The sequence below is a fragment of the Camelus ferus genome, chromosome 10 (assembly GCF_009834535.1).
Source record: "Camelus ferus isolate YT-003-E chromosome 10, BCGSAC_Cfer_1.0, whole genome shotgun sequence".
NCBI classification, from domain to species: Eukaryota; Metazoa; Chordata; class Mammalia; order Artiodactyla; family Camelidae; genus Camelus; species Camelus ferus.
In genome coordinates, this window is record NC_045705.1 from 61777933 (window position 1) to 61794491 (window position 16559).

At 37.2% G+C, this 16559-nt stretch overlaps 1 protein-coding gene across 1 annotated transcript in view; it reads right to left on the reverse strand.

The window, feature by feature from the left end:
* Nucleotides 1–8907: 8907 nt before the first annotated feature.
* Nucleotides 8908–16559, reverse strand: part of LOC102516063 (remodeling and spacing factor 1) — a 51957-nt gene continuing 44305 nt past the window's right edge. Inside the window, exon 14 of the mRNA XM_032489497.1 lies at nucleotides 8908–14871. Coding sequence (XP_032345388.1) covers nucleotides 14300–14871 — 572 coding nt within the window. The 3' untranslated portion in view covers nucleotides 8908–14299. The remainder of the gene's footprint in view (nucleotides 14872–16559) is intronic.

Below are 16559 nucleotides of genomic sequence, written 5' to 3' on the forward strand. Positions count from 1 at the left end.
CTACCCCGGAAGAGCAACTTAGTCTGCCCCCGGAATTGGAGCGCCATCACCATAGAGACGGGACGTTCTAGGGCAAGCTCTCGGAGGCCTGAGAGAACGTGTTTGTCACGTGACTCCCTTTCTCCTCTCCCTCCCATTTCTGAGGCTCCAGGCTTGGAATAACGGAGCGTTCTTCCCGACATCCTGCTTCAGGGTCATTACAGCAACCCTGTGAGAAAGTAAGCACAAGAAATAATAAATTCCTTTTCCTACAAATGGGGAAACGGAGCCGTGAGACAGGGAGTCCCTTGTCTCAGGATGCACGGGAAATAGAGACCACACTGATTTACAGGTCGGAGGTTTCCTAACTGGGTTTCGCTCTTTTCACCAGCGCCCACCTCATCCCGGCCTGTTCAAGTCTAAACTTAACAGCCACGCCTCAGACTTAAGTCTAGGTCCTGACACCATCCTAGTGCACGAACAACGTATTCCCCCGGTCTCAGGCAAACGAGCGCAAGAGGTAATTAACTTTGAGTGAAGAGCTGGATATGTCAGTGAGCAGAAGGGGCACTGAAGGGAAAATAATTAATCACCAAATTTGGAATTCTTTATTTCTTCGTTAGGCACTGAAGAGCGAAGTATTAAGAGCAATAAAAACTTTAAAAATAATCGTTAGAGTAGCCATAGATAACCGGGTGTTATGTGCCAGGCACTGTTCTAGGCACTTTACCCTTGTTATTCATTTCTTCTTTATGACAATTATATGGCGAAGTTATTACTGATCCAGTTTTACAGATGAGAGGCTTATGGCATTAAACTCAAAAAGAAGAATTAAGCCATGAGAGACCTACTAGTGGAATCCAAGTCAGCTTCTGGGCACCACTTTTCTTGCCTGTAAAATGAGTAATCATACCTGCACTGTAGGATTGTTGAGACTGGACAAGGAACATGTGGAGTAGTTCTACTTCTATCTTCTGAATAGTTAAGAGGAGGGTTAGACAGAATCAGAGGAGGCATTTAAGCAAATGTAAAAGCAAACTGAGGCTTATCACCAAGAACCTAAAGAAGGCAAGATTTATTTCTTCTGCTTCTTATCCCTATAAGTAACAAGTGGTAGGCAGTTAATACATCTCACATTTGTATAGTATTCTACTTTGGGGGGGTGTAATTAGGTTTATTTAATTATTAATGGAAGTACTGGAGATTGAACCAAGACCCTCGTGCATGCTAAACTTGCACTGTACCACTGACCTATAACCTCCCCCTGTATAGTGTTTTACTTTTTAAAAGAATGCTTTTCTCACCCATTTTCTCCGTTAATCTTTACAGTAATTCTGTAATGTAGGCAGGGTGGCTGTTACTATGCCCGCTTTACAGATAAGAAAACTGAAGATCAGAGAAATTAAGTGATTTGCTGCAGGCTACATTACTAGTACTCAGCTAGAAATTAAATCCCTGCCTTTTACTGCCAAGTTCAGTGTTTTCACTATAAACTACCACCTTTAGAACTAGTAGACAAAGGATTATAAAGATATTCCTGCCTTTGGTAATAGAATTAGGCTTCTTATAAATCCATTCTTACTAGATCATGCTCTTGCTCTGCACTCTTAAGGCCACACCCTGAGGATGAGAGATGGAGTTGAAAGGTGAACAAGTGGAGAGGATGTACCAGGAATAAATTGATCATGAGATCCGAAGGCTTCCTTACTGACACACTTGACATATGGTGGCTGTCATATGGGACCTGTGTGGGAACTATCAGCTGGAACACCTTTACATAGCATCTGAGTGTGGCCTGAGCTTCCTCACAGTATGGTGTCTGGGTTTAGTTGAGTACGAACATCTCACAAAAGAGAATGATAGAAGTTGCACAGCCTCTTCTAACCTAGCCGTGGAAGTTAGAGTGTAGCCACAAGTAGGATGTGCTGATTTTTCATCTTATTGTTATTTGTTAATGAACTTTGTAGTACTATATGCCTTGAAATGCCTGCAGCCCTGGCTGGCACCTTGACTGCAGGTCTGGGAGAGACTTTGAGGCAGAGGCACCTGGCTAAACAGTGCCCAGATTCGTGACCCACAGAAACTGTGAGATAGTAGTTGTTGTTTTAAGTCATTAAGTTTTGGGATAAACACAGAAACAGGAAACTAATACATTAAGTAAAGAGAAGAGAGGGAAAGAACCTTGAACAGTATTAGTCACTGTGCTTCTCCTTCTACACTTGCCTTGGCCAGCTTGTCCATGCTCATGGTTTGAATTACCCTGTACAGATGATTCCCAAATCTATATCCGTCCCAGAACTCTTCTATGAAATATAAACTTTTACATCCTGCAGCCTGCTACACATCTCCACTTGGGATTCCACAGGCACCTCTTATGCAACCTATCATAAATTCAACTTATAACTATGGACTTTGCCCACTTCAGGCCATGTCATCTCTTAATTAAACTAAGCCTCCAAACTGGCCTTGGTTTGGTGAATCGAGAGACCTCATAGTCTTTAGGGAAAGAGACCCATTGTTTTAGGGATGACAAGGGATATTACAGTAAGTCTGCAGGCTGATGGCAGTGATTTAGGTGAGAGAAAAAGATGGAAGACATAGAACTCAGTAGGTTAAGGGTCTAACTTCATTCTTTTGCATGTGGATATCTAGTTTTCCCAGCACTATTTTTGAAAAGACTGTATTTCCCCATCAAATGGCCTTGGCAGCCTTATGAAAAGCATTTGACCATATATGTGAGGGTTTATTTCTGGACTCGGTATTTTATTCCACTGGTCTATATGTCTGATTTTATGCCACATGTCTTTTTACTACACTGTTCTGATTATTGTAGCTTTGTAGTAAGTTTTGAAACCAAAAGGTGTGAGTCCTCCAACTTTTGTCCTTTTAAGATTGTTTAGGCTATTCAGGATCCCTTGAGATTTCATATGAGTTTTAGGATTAACTTTTTTATTTCTGCCAAAAATACACCTTAGTGTATAGTATTGACATTTTAACAATAAATCTTTCAATCCATGAACTTGGGATGTCTTACTGTTTTTGTCTTCTTTAATTACTTTCAGCAACATTTTGTAGTTTTCTGTGTACAGGTCTTTCACCTGTTTGGTTAAGTTTATTCCTAAATAAAAAAAATTAGTTGCATTTCTATACACTAGCAATGAACAACCTAAAAATGAAATTAAGAAAACAATTACACTTATAATACCATCAAAATGTATAAAATACATAGAAATATATTTAACAAAAAAACTACATAGAAAGCTACAAAATATTGTTGAAAAAATTAAAGACCTAAAATAAAAGGAAAGATATCTCATGTTCATTGATTAAAAGACAATTGTTAAGAAGCCAATATTCCCTCAAAAATCTGCAGATTAAATGTAATCCCTATCAAAATTCCAATTGCTTTTTTGACAGAAATTGGCATACTAAACCTAAAATTCACATGAAAATTCATCGTAACTAGAATAGTCAAAATAATCTTAAAAAAAACAAAAGAGCCAAATTGGAGGACTAACTTTCTGATTTCAAAACTTATCACAAAGTTACAATAATCAAGACTGTGTAGTACTGGAATAAGAATAAACACATAGATCAGCAGAATCAAGAGTCCAGATGTAAACTCATACATTTTTGATCAAATGCATTTTGACAAGGATTCCAATATAATTCAATGGGGCAAAGAATAGTCTTTTCAGTAAATGGTGCTGATACAACTGGATAGCCACAAGCAAGAGAATGAATTTTGATTTTTACCTCACATCATATATAAAAATTCAGACTGAATCAAAGATCTAAACTTAAGAGAAAAACTTGTAAAACTCTTAGATGAAAATATAAAACATAAATCTTTGTAACATTGCATTAGGCAACAGTTTCTTAGATAAGACATCTAAAGCATGAGCAAACAAAAATAAAGAAAAGTTGGATGTCATCAAAATTAAAAACCTTTGTGTGTCACAGGACACCATCAAGAAAGTAAAAAAAATAACCTGCAGAATCGGAGAAAATATGTGCAAATCATGTATTTGGTAAGGGTCTCATATCCAGAATATATAAAGAACATTTAAAACTCAACAATTAAAAGACAAATAACCCAACTTAAAACTGGGCAAGGGATTTAAATAGATGTTTTTGAAAAGAAGATATACTACTGGTCAATATGCACATGAAAAGATGTTCAACATCATTAATCAGCAGGGAAATGCAAATCAAAACCACAGTAAGAAAACTCTTCACAGTCCACTAGGATAGTGATAGTTACAATAAAAAAGGCTAACAATAAGTGTTACTGATGTGGAGAAATTGGAAACTTCATGCATTGCTAGTGGGAATGTAAAAAGATGCTGATGCTGTGTAAAACAGTTCAGCAGTTCCTTAAAACTTGAAACACAGAGTTACCATGTGATTTAGGAATTCCATTCCTAGGTATGTCCTTAAAAGAATTGAAAACCTATGTCCACACAAAAATTTGTACACAAAAGTTTATTATTCATAGTAGCCCAAGAGTGGGGGCAATCCGAATATCTATCAGCTGATGAATGGATAAACAAGATGTTGTATATCCATAGAGTAGAATATTATTCATCCATAAAAGGGAATGATTTATGCTAAAACATGGGTGAGATCATGAAAACATGCTAAATAAAAGAAGCCAGACACAAAAGGCCATATATTGTATGATTCCATTTATATGAAATGCTCAGAACAGGCAAATCCTTACAGACAGAAAGTAGATTAGTGGTTGCCAAGGACTCGGGAGAGGGGAGGGATGGTAAGTGACTACTAATAATATGCGGTTATTTTGGGAGGTGATGACAACCTTGTGAATATACTAAGGACCACTTGAATTGCACACTTAAAGATGGTGACTTTTATAGCATGTGAATTACATCTCAATCTAAGAACTAAGAAGAAAGATTGTAAAATAAAATTTACAAGTACTTTTATTTTGGAAACCAGTACGTAAGCACATCCAGATTATTAGAAGTAGCTGTGTCACAGAGAGGACAGTCATCCTAAAGACTGTTTCCTAACCTTCTCTTCCCTTCTGAGATGCCTTTTCTGGTTGTGGGTCCCTGCCTTTCATCCTTGCCTCTTTGGCACTGTCCTGATTCTGCCTGTAGTATCTCTCAGTAAATTCCAGCACAGCCTCCTTGATCAGTCTGAATCTGAAGCCAGTGTTTTGATTTCCTAGAATTGAATTAGCTTGCTTCTCTTTGATGTTGGTAAGCCCTAGTTACCCTCAAAATTCATCCTTACTTTTTTTTTTTTAAAGCTAGACTTAAAATACAAAAAATCAACTTTCATTGTTCAAACTAGAGACAGCACATATTCTAATCAGGTTCTATCCTTGTTGGTAAGTCTCTTCTCTAATTTTTGGGCTCCAAATGTTAAAAGTAAGAGTTATCCTGGTTGCATGAGTTTATGCTGCAATTACTGGTATCCCACCAGCAAGCAATAATGCCAAAGAGAAAAGAAAATGGACATTTCAACAGAAAAACACGAAACAAGTGCGGAGAAAAGGGAGGACCATTTCCCCTATTGTAAGTTTCAGTTTTCTGTAACAGTTGTTCTTAATGATGGAGTTCAAGTATGCTGCCAAGAAGCCTGCTAGTTTCCTAGAGTTTCTCCTAGGAACGTCTGACATTTCAGTGAGAATTTTCAAATATAGTTTAACATGTCTATGATGTATTTATTTGAAAGACTGGTGGGCAAGTAAGAAATAATTGGGAGGCAGATTGAATGGGAGACAGGATGATACTTGTCTTCCATGATAGGGAGAACTTTATATAGAGAGTATAAAGGGATGGAGATCAGAGAAAAATCACTAGGATGGGAAGACCCAAAGGAGGCAGCAGGAAAGGGCCAGATCAAGGACATAGGCAGAGCGGATGTGGCAAAAACAGAGTGATGTCTCTTCCTTGGAGGCTGGAGAGAAGAACAGATGCCTTGAGTGTGAATAAAGTGACTCTGAAATGAGCAATAGGAACAATAAGGTAGCGATAGGTGGCCTACACCATGAACTAGTAAGTTCCTAGTTAACTTTGCTTTTGGGATATGACTTTATGTGCAAAACTAATGTTGCAAACATCAAGTCACATTTCCTTAGTGTTCTTCCTCTTTTTCATTTTAGACTTTTAGGATCATAAAGAGCTCATGCAAAGTGATTAAAGAATCCCAATGACACAAGCATTCATCTCACCCAACATTTAATTTAGTTTCAGTAGAGTATTTTCATTACTTTTTATAATTCTATCACTACTAAATGATCACAGTATAGTGAACCAATTGGCAGTTTTTGAAAGAAAGTAACTATTTTACATCCTCTGGTCTCAGTCTGAAAGGGATGTGGGCTGACAGTCATGTTCTGGACCCCACTCGCAGCTCCAGAAAAGCCTCCTTTGAACTCTCTCAAGGCTGCCATAGCACTGTCACCCTTAGCTTCTAAAACAGCATCTCACCTCCCTTTGACCAATTCTGTTTAAGTGAACATTTCAAATAAATCACTAAGAAGCATTGTAGCTGGTCATTTCTTGCCAGCATGGATCAGTTTTCACTCCATTAAGTGAAATTCTGATCACCAAAGTTCTTTACCTAAGTGGTTTATTGATATTTTAAATCAGAATTGCATATAGTGATGAACTAGTTTGTTGGGGAAAAAAATGACTTCTCGATGAATCCTACTGTATTCCAAGAGTAAGGAAAATCTATCAAATCAACATTTGTAGATGAGAATTATATTCAGGATTGAAAGGGCCCCTTAAAAGTCATCTGGTCTCACCCCTTTTTAAATGTGTTGATTATACTCCTGCCAAATGGCAGTTCCATCTACACCCAAACATCCCCTAGTGGTGAGAATTCACACCTACGGTTATTATTAGAGAATTCTGTAAAAAAGAATTTCCATAGAATAAAAGGAAAGCTTTTGCCTTATGGCTTCTGCCCTCTGGTCTAGTTCTGTGCTCCCACAGGGTGACACAGAACAAGTCCAAGGCCTCTTTAATATGTCAATTCTCCAGAGGCCAAAGATAGACCTCAAGAATAGCTTTCTAATATCTGTAATTCACATCCATGGCAAACAGCCTTAAAAATTATTTTTGGGGAAAGTGACGCACTTGCAAATCTACTTTCTAGGTAGTATCTATTTCTGGGGTGGTAAAAATTTTCAACTTTCATCAGCTGTCATAGAAAATTCTTAACTTTCTGTGTGCCACAGAGTTGAAAATAAACTAAGTTTGCAAACACATCATGCTAAATACATCAGATTATTTAATTTTTTTATTATGACAATTGACATATATTACGTGAAAGAAATGACATAAGTATTATAATAAAACATTTTGAAAGAAAAAAGTTACACAGTTAGGCCAACAGCCATAAAACAGCTTTAGGCCGGTCTTATAACACCAAGAGTTCTGATCAGACTGTAGTGAGACACTGAACATTTCATTAACAAAAATATTGGCACGAGCCACAACATATTTTGGTCATCACTTACAAGGAATATTTTATTTAAACAACTATGCACTGCAATTCTAACACACTAGGTGTTCATACACTGCAGTTAACCCCTGAAGCTTTAAGCTACCAGGAATTCCCATATTTTTTATGCACAAAATTTACTTTGTGCACTATTGGAATCACATTTCCAGTTTTCAAATCTCTTCCCCCCCCTCACACATGCGGTACATTATATGTGGCAGAGAGCATGCCAGCTTCTCCTGTTTGACTAACATCACATTCCTTATTACCTCGAGTTTTATGCTAATCTTGGAGCTTCTGCTTTAGCTCTCATCTCCTAGAAACAAAATAAAGCATTCTGAGAACCTATTCCAGGAATAATTTTTTCTATGCATAGGAAAATAAAGCATTTCATATAAGCATGTATGAAAATCCAAGAGGCATTCTGATCAAACACTCCCTGGATCCCAGCCTACTATTACTGTAAAATTAAAATGAAAGTCTAACATATACCATCTACAAATTCTTACCTGGAATTTGTACTCTTTGCCTGGAAATTCGTGATTCCCAGGCTTCACCTCTGAATGGATGAGGACAGAAAGAAACTGACATCCCACATTAACTGACAATAGATAAAGGTAACTTAGGTACAAGTTATGAATTTACTTCTTTACAAGAATATACTTGTGCTACAAAGGTAAGAAATTAGAATGTAAATTATCAGATAACAGAAAGTACTGGCATTTAAACAAAGGTGTCAGTATAACATGGTAAAATGTGCTATGTAAAGAGACTGCTAGAACAGGCGACTCTACAAGACTGCAAAATACTTTTTATCAATTAAGAAGGGAATTGGAATTTGAATCAGAAATCCCTTCCTGCCATGCCTCCAGCAAATAATCCTGTGGAATTAAGTCTACTGAATGAAGTCTACAAGAACCAAACTGAACAATTCTAGTTTTTCCTTCTTTTATAGATTAAAAAGAAACTAAGCTTTGTCCCACCCCAGCCCCTATCCTAGCACACAACACTCCCTTCAGGGGTATACAAAACCTCCTGGCAGGTTTGGGCAAGCTACAATGCAGATCAAGAAACTACTTTGATAAGAGAACAAAAACCAGACCAATACTGAGAATACCCTAGTTAGGCATCGTGAAAATCACACTCTAAGAATATGCTGCTAACTGCCAAATTTAGGCTATTATAGCTGTTCCAAAGTCGAAAATCCATTTACACTAATTTAATTAGATCTGTGTGTGTATGTGTGCCTACATGTTTGTATATACGTGTTGTGTGTGTGTGTTTGTGTGTGTATGTGTGTGTAATTTTCATGCAATGATCTTAAAGCTCTGGAGACAGGGTGGTTAGCCTAATTTCAAGGCTTCTCCATATAGCAGTATTGACATGCACCAACTCTGTTAAGGGGCAGGAGAATGAAAAAGACCATGGCACAAAATTTTTAACAATTTTAGGTTTAATTACATAATGCACCTGTAGATGTTCTAGCATAAACACAATTGTAAAAATCTACATCCTATTTTAGGGTACTTTTCCACCTCCCATCCCTTAAAAGCTGTATAGTTATAAAAAATGTGACTCTCAAGCAAAATAAACTTTTTTTTTTGCAACATACAAAATAAGTTAAATGATTCAGAAGGTCTTGAGCCATTAAGTTTCCCAATGACTGTGTTCTGGCCATCCATAAGCATAACATGCAGCTAGCTCCTGGTCTATGATCAGAACTCAATAAATACAGGTCAAACAAACCCCAAACACTTAAATTAGATTTCTTTAGAAACTGATGAAAGTCAAGAAAATATATAGTTAGGGTTAACAATTCCATTCTTAACTTACATCATCCAGTGGCAAAATGAACAAGGCAGATCACTCAGTCCTTAGTGCATTTTCTAGCTTGTACCGGTTTGGCAAAAAACACAAATGTAGTTCCTTTAAAAATGTCTTTTCTCATAATGTCTAAGGAGCTTAATTAATAGATTTCTACTTGTCTAATAACTTGTTATGCCCTCTCATATAACTTATGCATAGGATAGACACCTTAGTTATTAAAATCAAAATCTTTATTAACTGAAATCACTACAGTGTGCCAGAATTGGGTTTGCAGCATTTCCCAGAGCGAAATGGTATAAATATAAAATGAGAAAAAAATTGAGCTTACATGACCAAATTGAAAAAAATTCACTATGGAATCATATTCTAACCAATTTCTGAGAGGGTTTATATGAATAAAAAAAGCAATGTTCAGTGTACCTTTTAGAGTAGTTACATACTGAGCACACTGCATTTTGGCTTATGACTGCTTGCTTGCTAGGGAGTGACTATCTTCAATATGTGTCACATAGTTAATTAGCAATTCTTGGCACTCAAAAATGTTAATGATAATTTAAGAGTGAAGTATTTTGAAAACAAATTATTAAGTATACACATAACACGATAACTCAGTTTAAATACACTGATAGCAAAGGGTCTTGTCTTTCAGGACTGGTATAAAAACAATGTAAATCAGCAGTTAGCTTGCCACTTTCAAGGTAGGTTTAAAGGTACACATAGGGTACCTTTGTGTGGATAAAATAAGAATGGATTTTATTCTAAGTTAAGTTTAATAACAGATATTAAGCAGAGGACTAGGTAGATACAGAAGGTATACAGTCTTGGCATTCTTGCTTCTTGGGAGAACCAGAAAATATATTTTTAGGATGTCAAACCAAGAAGAGGAACTTCACTATTTTTCTCTAGGCTTTCTGTAATTAAATAATGTTCATAATTTCTTATCAGTTACAATTATGTCTTTCTTTTTTATAATGTCAAATGATAATTTCAAAGGGTTCATTTTTATTTCTTCTAACATCTAAAGTATGTATATATATATATTAATTTTTGTATATATACATACACATATATGTTCATTCCATCTAAAAAAAGATCAGGGTCTTTAAAAAGTTGTACTCTATCTGTGAGGAAATGCTATGAATCAGGTACCTGCTCCACTGTGTTGGTGAAGGGCAGAGTTCATAACTTTTTCTGAATATCAAACTTGTAGCTTCATTAGGTTCCTTTCAATTGTACAGTAGAACAAACTAGTGAATGGTTAACATCTCTTGTCCCCACAAACATAAGCTAAAAAGGCATTCCTTGTAACAAAGGAAATTCCATCAATCCCACGTAAAAATAGCTAACATTTCCACACCATTTTAAACTCTAAGTAAGTAAATGCCTGTATTTTTCTTAATATATATGTTCTTTGCCCAAATGCATGTTACAGGATGGCTTCTATCAACTGAAAAGTAAAAACTGGAGTTTGTAATATCCTGTTAAAATTAATTTGTTTAAAAATCTTTCAATGTCTTAGAATTTGAAGTCCTTGGTTCTTTGGTAGGTTGTTTTAAAAAATTATCAGTAGAAATAAATTTATTCTAAATGAAATTCCTATTTATTCTCGAAATCTGCAACCTTGACCAACTGGAAAAAGATATGCCGAGGAAAACCAACCTCAATATATCAACTATATTCTTGAAAATATCTCTGCCATCATTTCCTAGAAATGTGCCAACAACAGAAAACATTTACACGAAACACTATTTCATTAGCACAAATATACAAAACCAAAATGTGTATTTTCAGTTTGAGTTCTTTTCACGTATCTTAATTCAAAGTTTCTGCTTTGTGAAAATTTGGCTAGTCTTCAAACCTTTACAGAAACTGCAAACTAAATATTTTGAGTACTAAACTACATCTCCCCTTAATACATCTGCTATAGACCTTGGTGTTGGATATTGGGAATCCAATCTGTATTTCCAAAAAGGGGATTTAAAGTATTAAAGGGCTCTGTTATATAGCAGGTACAGTGAGCCTGAATCCAAGGTGAGTGCTCTAACAGCTAGGATCTGTGTTCTGAACTCTAGATGAATCGCTGCTTTCCTATACTCTGTCCAGTTCCTAGTGACTGAATTGTCTTTGGATAAAGAACATTCACTTTTCCCTAATTTTTGTTCCTTTTCAACTTCTTCAAAGCATGATCAGAATTAGTATTTCAGCAAACACAAACTCTTTCAGGGACTGAATCTAAACAGCAAGCAGTAGAGCTGCTTTGGAACTGTTTTATCAGCCATAATTAATCTATCTGCATAATAATAATTTATTAAGTATCAGGTGCTTGGACTGCACTCTTTGTAGATGAAGCATAGTTAACTGGTTTAATGACAATGTAAAGGAATGAGAGGGGAGACACTATCAAGTTCATACTCACAGTTCAAGTTTGGTAAATAACAGGCAGCAAAAGTGGTATCATAACCCATGTCAGTGGGACATTTGCTAAATGGAATATTCAGTCTTTACTGTGATAAAAATTACCTTTTGTTCTCTATAGCGGAAGGGTAAAAAGAACTCCTTATTTCACATTAGGCATCCTGTAAAAGAAATAATCTATCGATTTAATATTTCTTGTCACTTACTTAACTGAAGAGAAGTAATACACTGAAGCAGAAGCTGGTGTGTCCAGAGGTAGAGACAGGGTACATGGGTGTTTCTACATGGTAGTGGCTTTACCCAGTTGCAGGACTAAAATGGTAGAGGGAGACTGGGGCAGGATAGGCCACCCGCACATTCTAACCACTTACCTTGCATTATTAATAGAATCCTTCTATAGCCTGCCTGTTTTAGATACTTAGAAAGGCTAACATTCCAAATTCTTTCAAATAAATGAAAGAAACCTAGCCAGAAAGCAGGCCTGGCAAATGAATGTGGCTCCTTACATAGCCCTGCTTACTGTCTGTGAATATAAGCCCTTCCCCTCCCTTCCAGTGGAACATTGTCTCAAAATAAAAATCACAACTTGCTTGGAACCGCATGCTATTGGTGCATCCTCTTTTTAGGCTGCTTTCATTATTTTATTTTTTTATACAGATACATATACATTGCTAGAATCAAAGCAAAAATATTAATGGGCAGGTACTACAGAACTAAAGTGAAACAAAACAAAACAAACAAGAACCAACAGCTGAAAAACAACAGCTATAAACTTTCAAGGCAAAAGATAAGATTTAAGGGCAACACCTGTTGAGGAAGGAAAAGAGGAGTATAAAGTTTCTGGAGAGGTATTTATAATGCAAGTCTAATGCCAGCTTTTTAATAATAAAAAAGAGAAGTGCTTTACTATACACTGACTAGCACATACAATGCTTAATTTGGAAAGGAAAATTAATGAAGTTCCTTGGGCCAGCAGCAGATATGGTGTGTCCATTGCCGGCAACAGACACAACACTGGAACAGAAAACCCAATCCCAGGGCAAAAGTATTCACAGAAGTAACGGCTGAAGGTTTCAGAATTTGACAGGCAAGGTTTAATCACAAGTGCTACACTTTATACAATGTTATTTATGGCTCTGCCTGAAATTTTACAGCTGTAACAGAAACTAAATAAGACAAAGTTCATATTTTAGTGTCAATTACATGTTAGATATTTAGTTAGTTACAAACCCCTTTTTCTTGAAACAAAGGGTTAATCTTCAAAGTGTTGAGATGTTTGAAATGGATGTCATGCCTATTAAGTATATTGGTGGTTTTCAATCAACTCTATGTTGGTCATGTGACTATTAATGAATTTTAATAGAAGTCTAATGGCCAAAGGCCAAAACTACATTCAAACCCTGCTAATATATCCAGGCAGATAGGAAATTCCAGCACACACACATACACACACACATACACACACACACATGCTAAAACTCAAACTGAAAACCTCCCAAAGGAACTGCTTTGTTTGTAGACTTCAATTTGAAGTAGATACTAAGGGCAAGAATAGACCAGTTAAAATTCACCTGAAAATCCTTTCCCCTTCTTCAAATGTGCTAAAATACCGCTGTCAGCTTCACATCCATCTCTTCACATGTTTTGTACAGATGTACTTCTTTTTAAATGGTATTTCAGATATTTAAATGTTAAGTGGCCAGAAGACAAGAGTTACACTATCTGCAAAGTTTATAGTCCACCTGGGCCTTAAGAAAGACCACACTCATTTCACGAATAACTCTCCATGATAACATATTAAATAAAGGCCACCTCATCACCACTGCATAAAGCTGTTTTAAAAAATTTGTTGCTAGCACAATCTGGTTGTCAAAGCTTCATTATACATTTTACTCTACAAATGCTTTTCAGATGATTTTCTTTTTTTAAAACAAGAAACTCCGCTATAACAGAAACTTAGGTTAGAGTTTTTTATGATGGAATTTTCTTGGTCTCTTCTTTATTAAGTGTGGTTATCTCCAGTAGTAAACAAGTTGATTTCATAAATGCTGTTACTAAATGACTTATGTATGATGTTATCTACAGTTCTCAATATGCAACAATACAGACTTGAACTTTTAAACAGTCTGTTAATCATCATCTATGCCATGAATGTTTAAATATAATATATATTTAATATGAAAAAGCTAAAGCACAAGTGCTTTCTCCCACCCCTAATTCTGTTTTGGGCCCTCACAGATTCGGAATGCATTCTTATCCACCCTTTCCACAAAGTCAGGAGAGCTCAGGAAATATAAAGTCAAAAATATACAAATCTTTGTTGTTATAATAAGATTTTTTTTTCCCATGAATGAAATTACCAAGGACCATGAACTTGGAAAAAGAAAATCAAAAGGAATTTACAGCAATTATTTATCTTCAAAGTTCAAAACTGGTCACTTCACAGAAAGACTTCAGGGTTTGTTGAAATTTTTCTTCTAAAAAGTCATTCTGTAGTGGAGTTTTCTAGGAAAAATAAAACAGCTTTTAATAACTGGCCCGCTGGTGTGAGAGCTACCGTGGAATAAATTAGCACAAAAATGGAAAAAAAGTCTTACAACTGTTCACTGTTACAGACATAATCAACAAGGTCAGTCACTCTCAAAAGCTCATCCTCCTCCTCTTCTGGTGCCCCTGCCTCCTGCCCACCGCTTGTCCCATTGGGGGCCAGGCTTGCACTGGCTGTGCTGTTGTCCTTGGGGGTCTGAGGCTTCTCAGTCGGCTTGCCAATCAAGTTCTCAATAGCTTTGCCAGGACTCTGTCCATTGGTGGAAGGTAAGTCCACTAAGCTATAGTCCAAGGGGCTCCCCACCTTGCCTACATTTTCAAAGTCTTCTTCCTCATCACTGTCTATCCGATAGGGCTTCTTCGTGCTCTCCTGTTCTGAAGGCAGGACCCTGGGCTGGCTGTCATGGGCAGGCTGATCTGCATCTCCATGAGCATTGTCACAACTCTCCTCTTCATCTGTCTCGATCCGGTGTAGCCGTTTTCGGGATGGTTTACCTTCCTCTTCCTCCTCCTCATCTGCTTCTGAATACTCATCTGTGCTTCGACCCCGCTTTCGAACTGACCGCTTTGATTCTTTAGCTAGCTCATCATCTTCAGAGTTCTTGGACATATAGCTCTCTAGAATAAACAGCACATTTAAGCCATTGGCACAGTTAACCACTGACAGATTTAAGTAATTCTCCTTTTCCTCCCATATTCACCCCATGTCCTGCTTTCAGACTTGCTTGTATATACATATTTTCCTTCAATGACTGGCCTGATTTCTCTCTCCTCTCAGTCCCACAACAATGCCCAATATGATTCACAGTGTACTTCACCTACGATTTTAAGAAAGAGCAGAATCTTGAATTAAATGATTATAGGATGGTCACAAACTAAGACACTCCTTCCCTTTAGCTCTCAAATTAGACAGTCGTGCAGACATACTGATAAGGAAAGATTCAAACTGGGCACCCAACTCCAGATATGTGAAATACTGCACTAACTCTCACCCCGTATTGTTAAATGACCTTGGTAGTCCTTAAATGTCTCCTCTTCTTTGTCTATACTTACATCTAGGTGATCTCACCTAGTCTCATGGTTTTGCATACCACCTGCATGCTGATGACTCTCTCATTTGTTTTAGGCAACCAATCTCTAAGTTCCAGACTCATGTATCAAACTGTCTACTCAACATCTATGCCTGGATTTCTAAAGAGGTAACTCAACCCCAATGAGCTCCTAAACTTCCTCCTGAAACCTGTGCTGTTCTGGTCTCTACCAGCTTAGCTACTGGCAACTCTCTTCTTCCAACTGCTCAGTCATCCCTGATTCCCTTCTTTCTTTCTTTTTTTAAAAAATTGTTTTAAATTTTGCTTCCCTTAACAGAGGCCCTGGGAATTGAATCCAGGACCTTGTGAATGCCAAACACATCCTCTATCACTCAGCTATACAGCCCACCCCTGTGATTCCCTTCTTTCTCACATCTAACCCGGCAGTAAATCCTTTGGGTCTACCTTCAAAATATATCCATAATTTGACTGCTTTTCACTCCTCTTCTGCTACTGCCCTAGTCTCACCATCATTGCTCACCTCGCCTATTCCAATAGCCTCCCAACTAGTCTCCTAGACTCTCTCCCTGTCCGCTTCAAGTTACTCATTACACAGCTCCCATAGCAAATAAAACATGTCAGATCATATCGTTCAAAATCCTTCAAATATTTCTCATCTCACACAGAATAAAATCCAAAGTCTATTCAATGGCCTACTGCACTACCCAATATGGTAGCTACTAATCCCGTGTGGTTATGTTAAATTTAAATTAACTAAAATTAAATAAAAATTAAAAATTCTGTTCCTGTCACACTAGCCATATTTCAAGTGCTCAACAGTCATATGCAGGTAGCCACTTTATTGAACAGCACAGATAGAGAACATTTCCATCACTGCAGAAGTTCAGCTGGACAACGCTGCTCCTCATCAGAGGCTGGACATTTCTTTTGGTAAAGGGCGGGCCCTGCAGTCTCTGTTATAACTACTCAACTCCGTGTGAAAGCAGCCCAGATAATATGTAAAATAGTGGGTGTGGCTGTGTTCCAATAAAACTCGATTCACAAAATCCTTATTTACACAAACAGCTTGCTGACAACCGCTCTACATGACCCGGCCCTGTTGACCTTTCCACTTCATCCTGTACTATTCTTCCCCTCACTCATTCCCCTCCAACGACCCTGGTTTCCCTTCTGTCCCCTGAACATGTCAGGCACAAACTTTCCTCAAGGCCTTCACATGTGTTGTTACATCTGCCTGTATCCATCCTTCTTTCA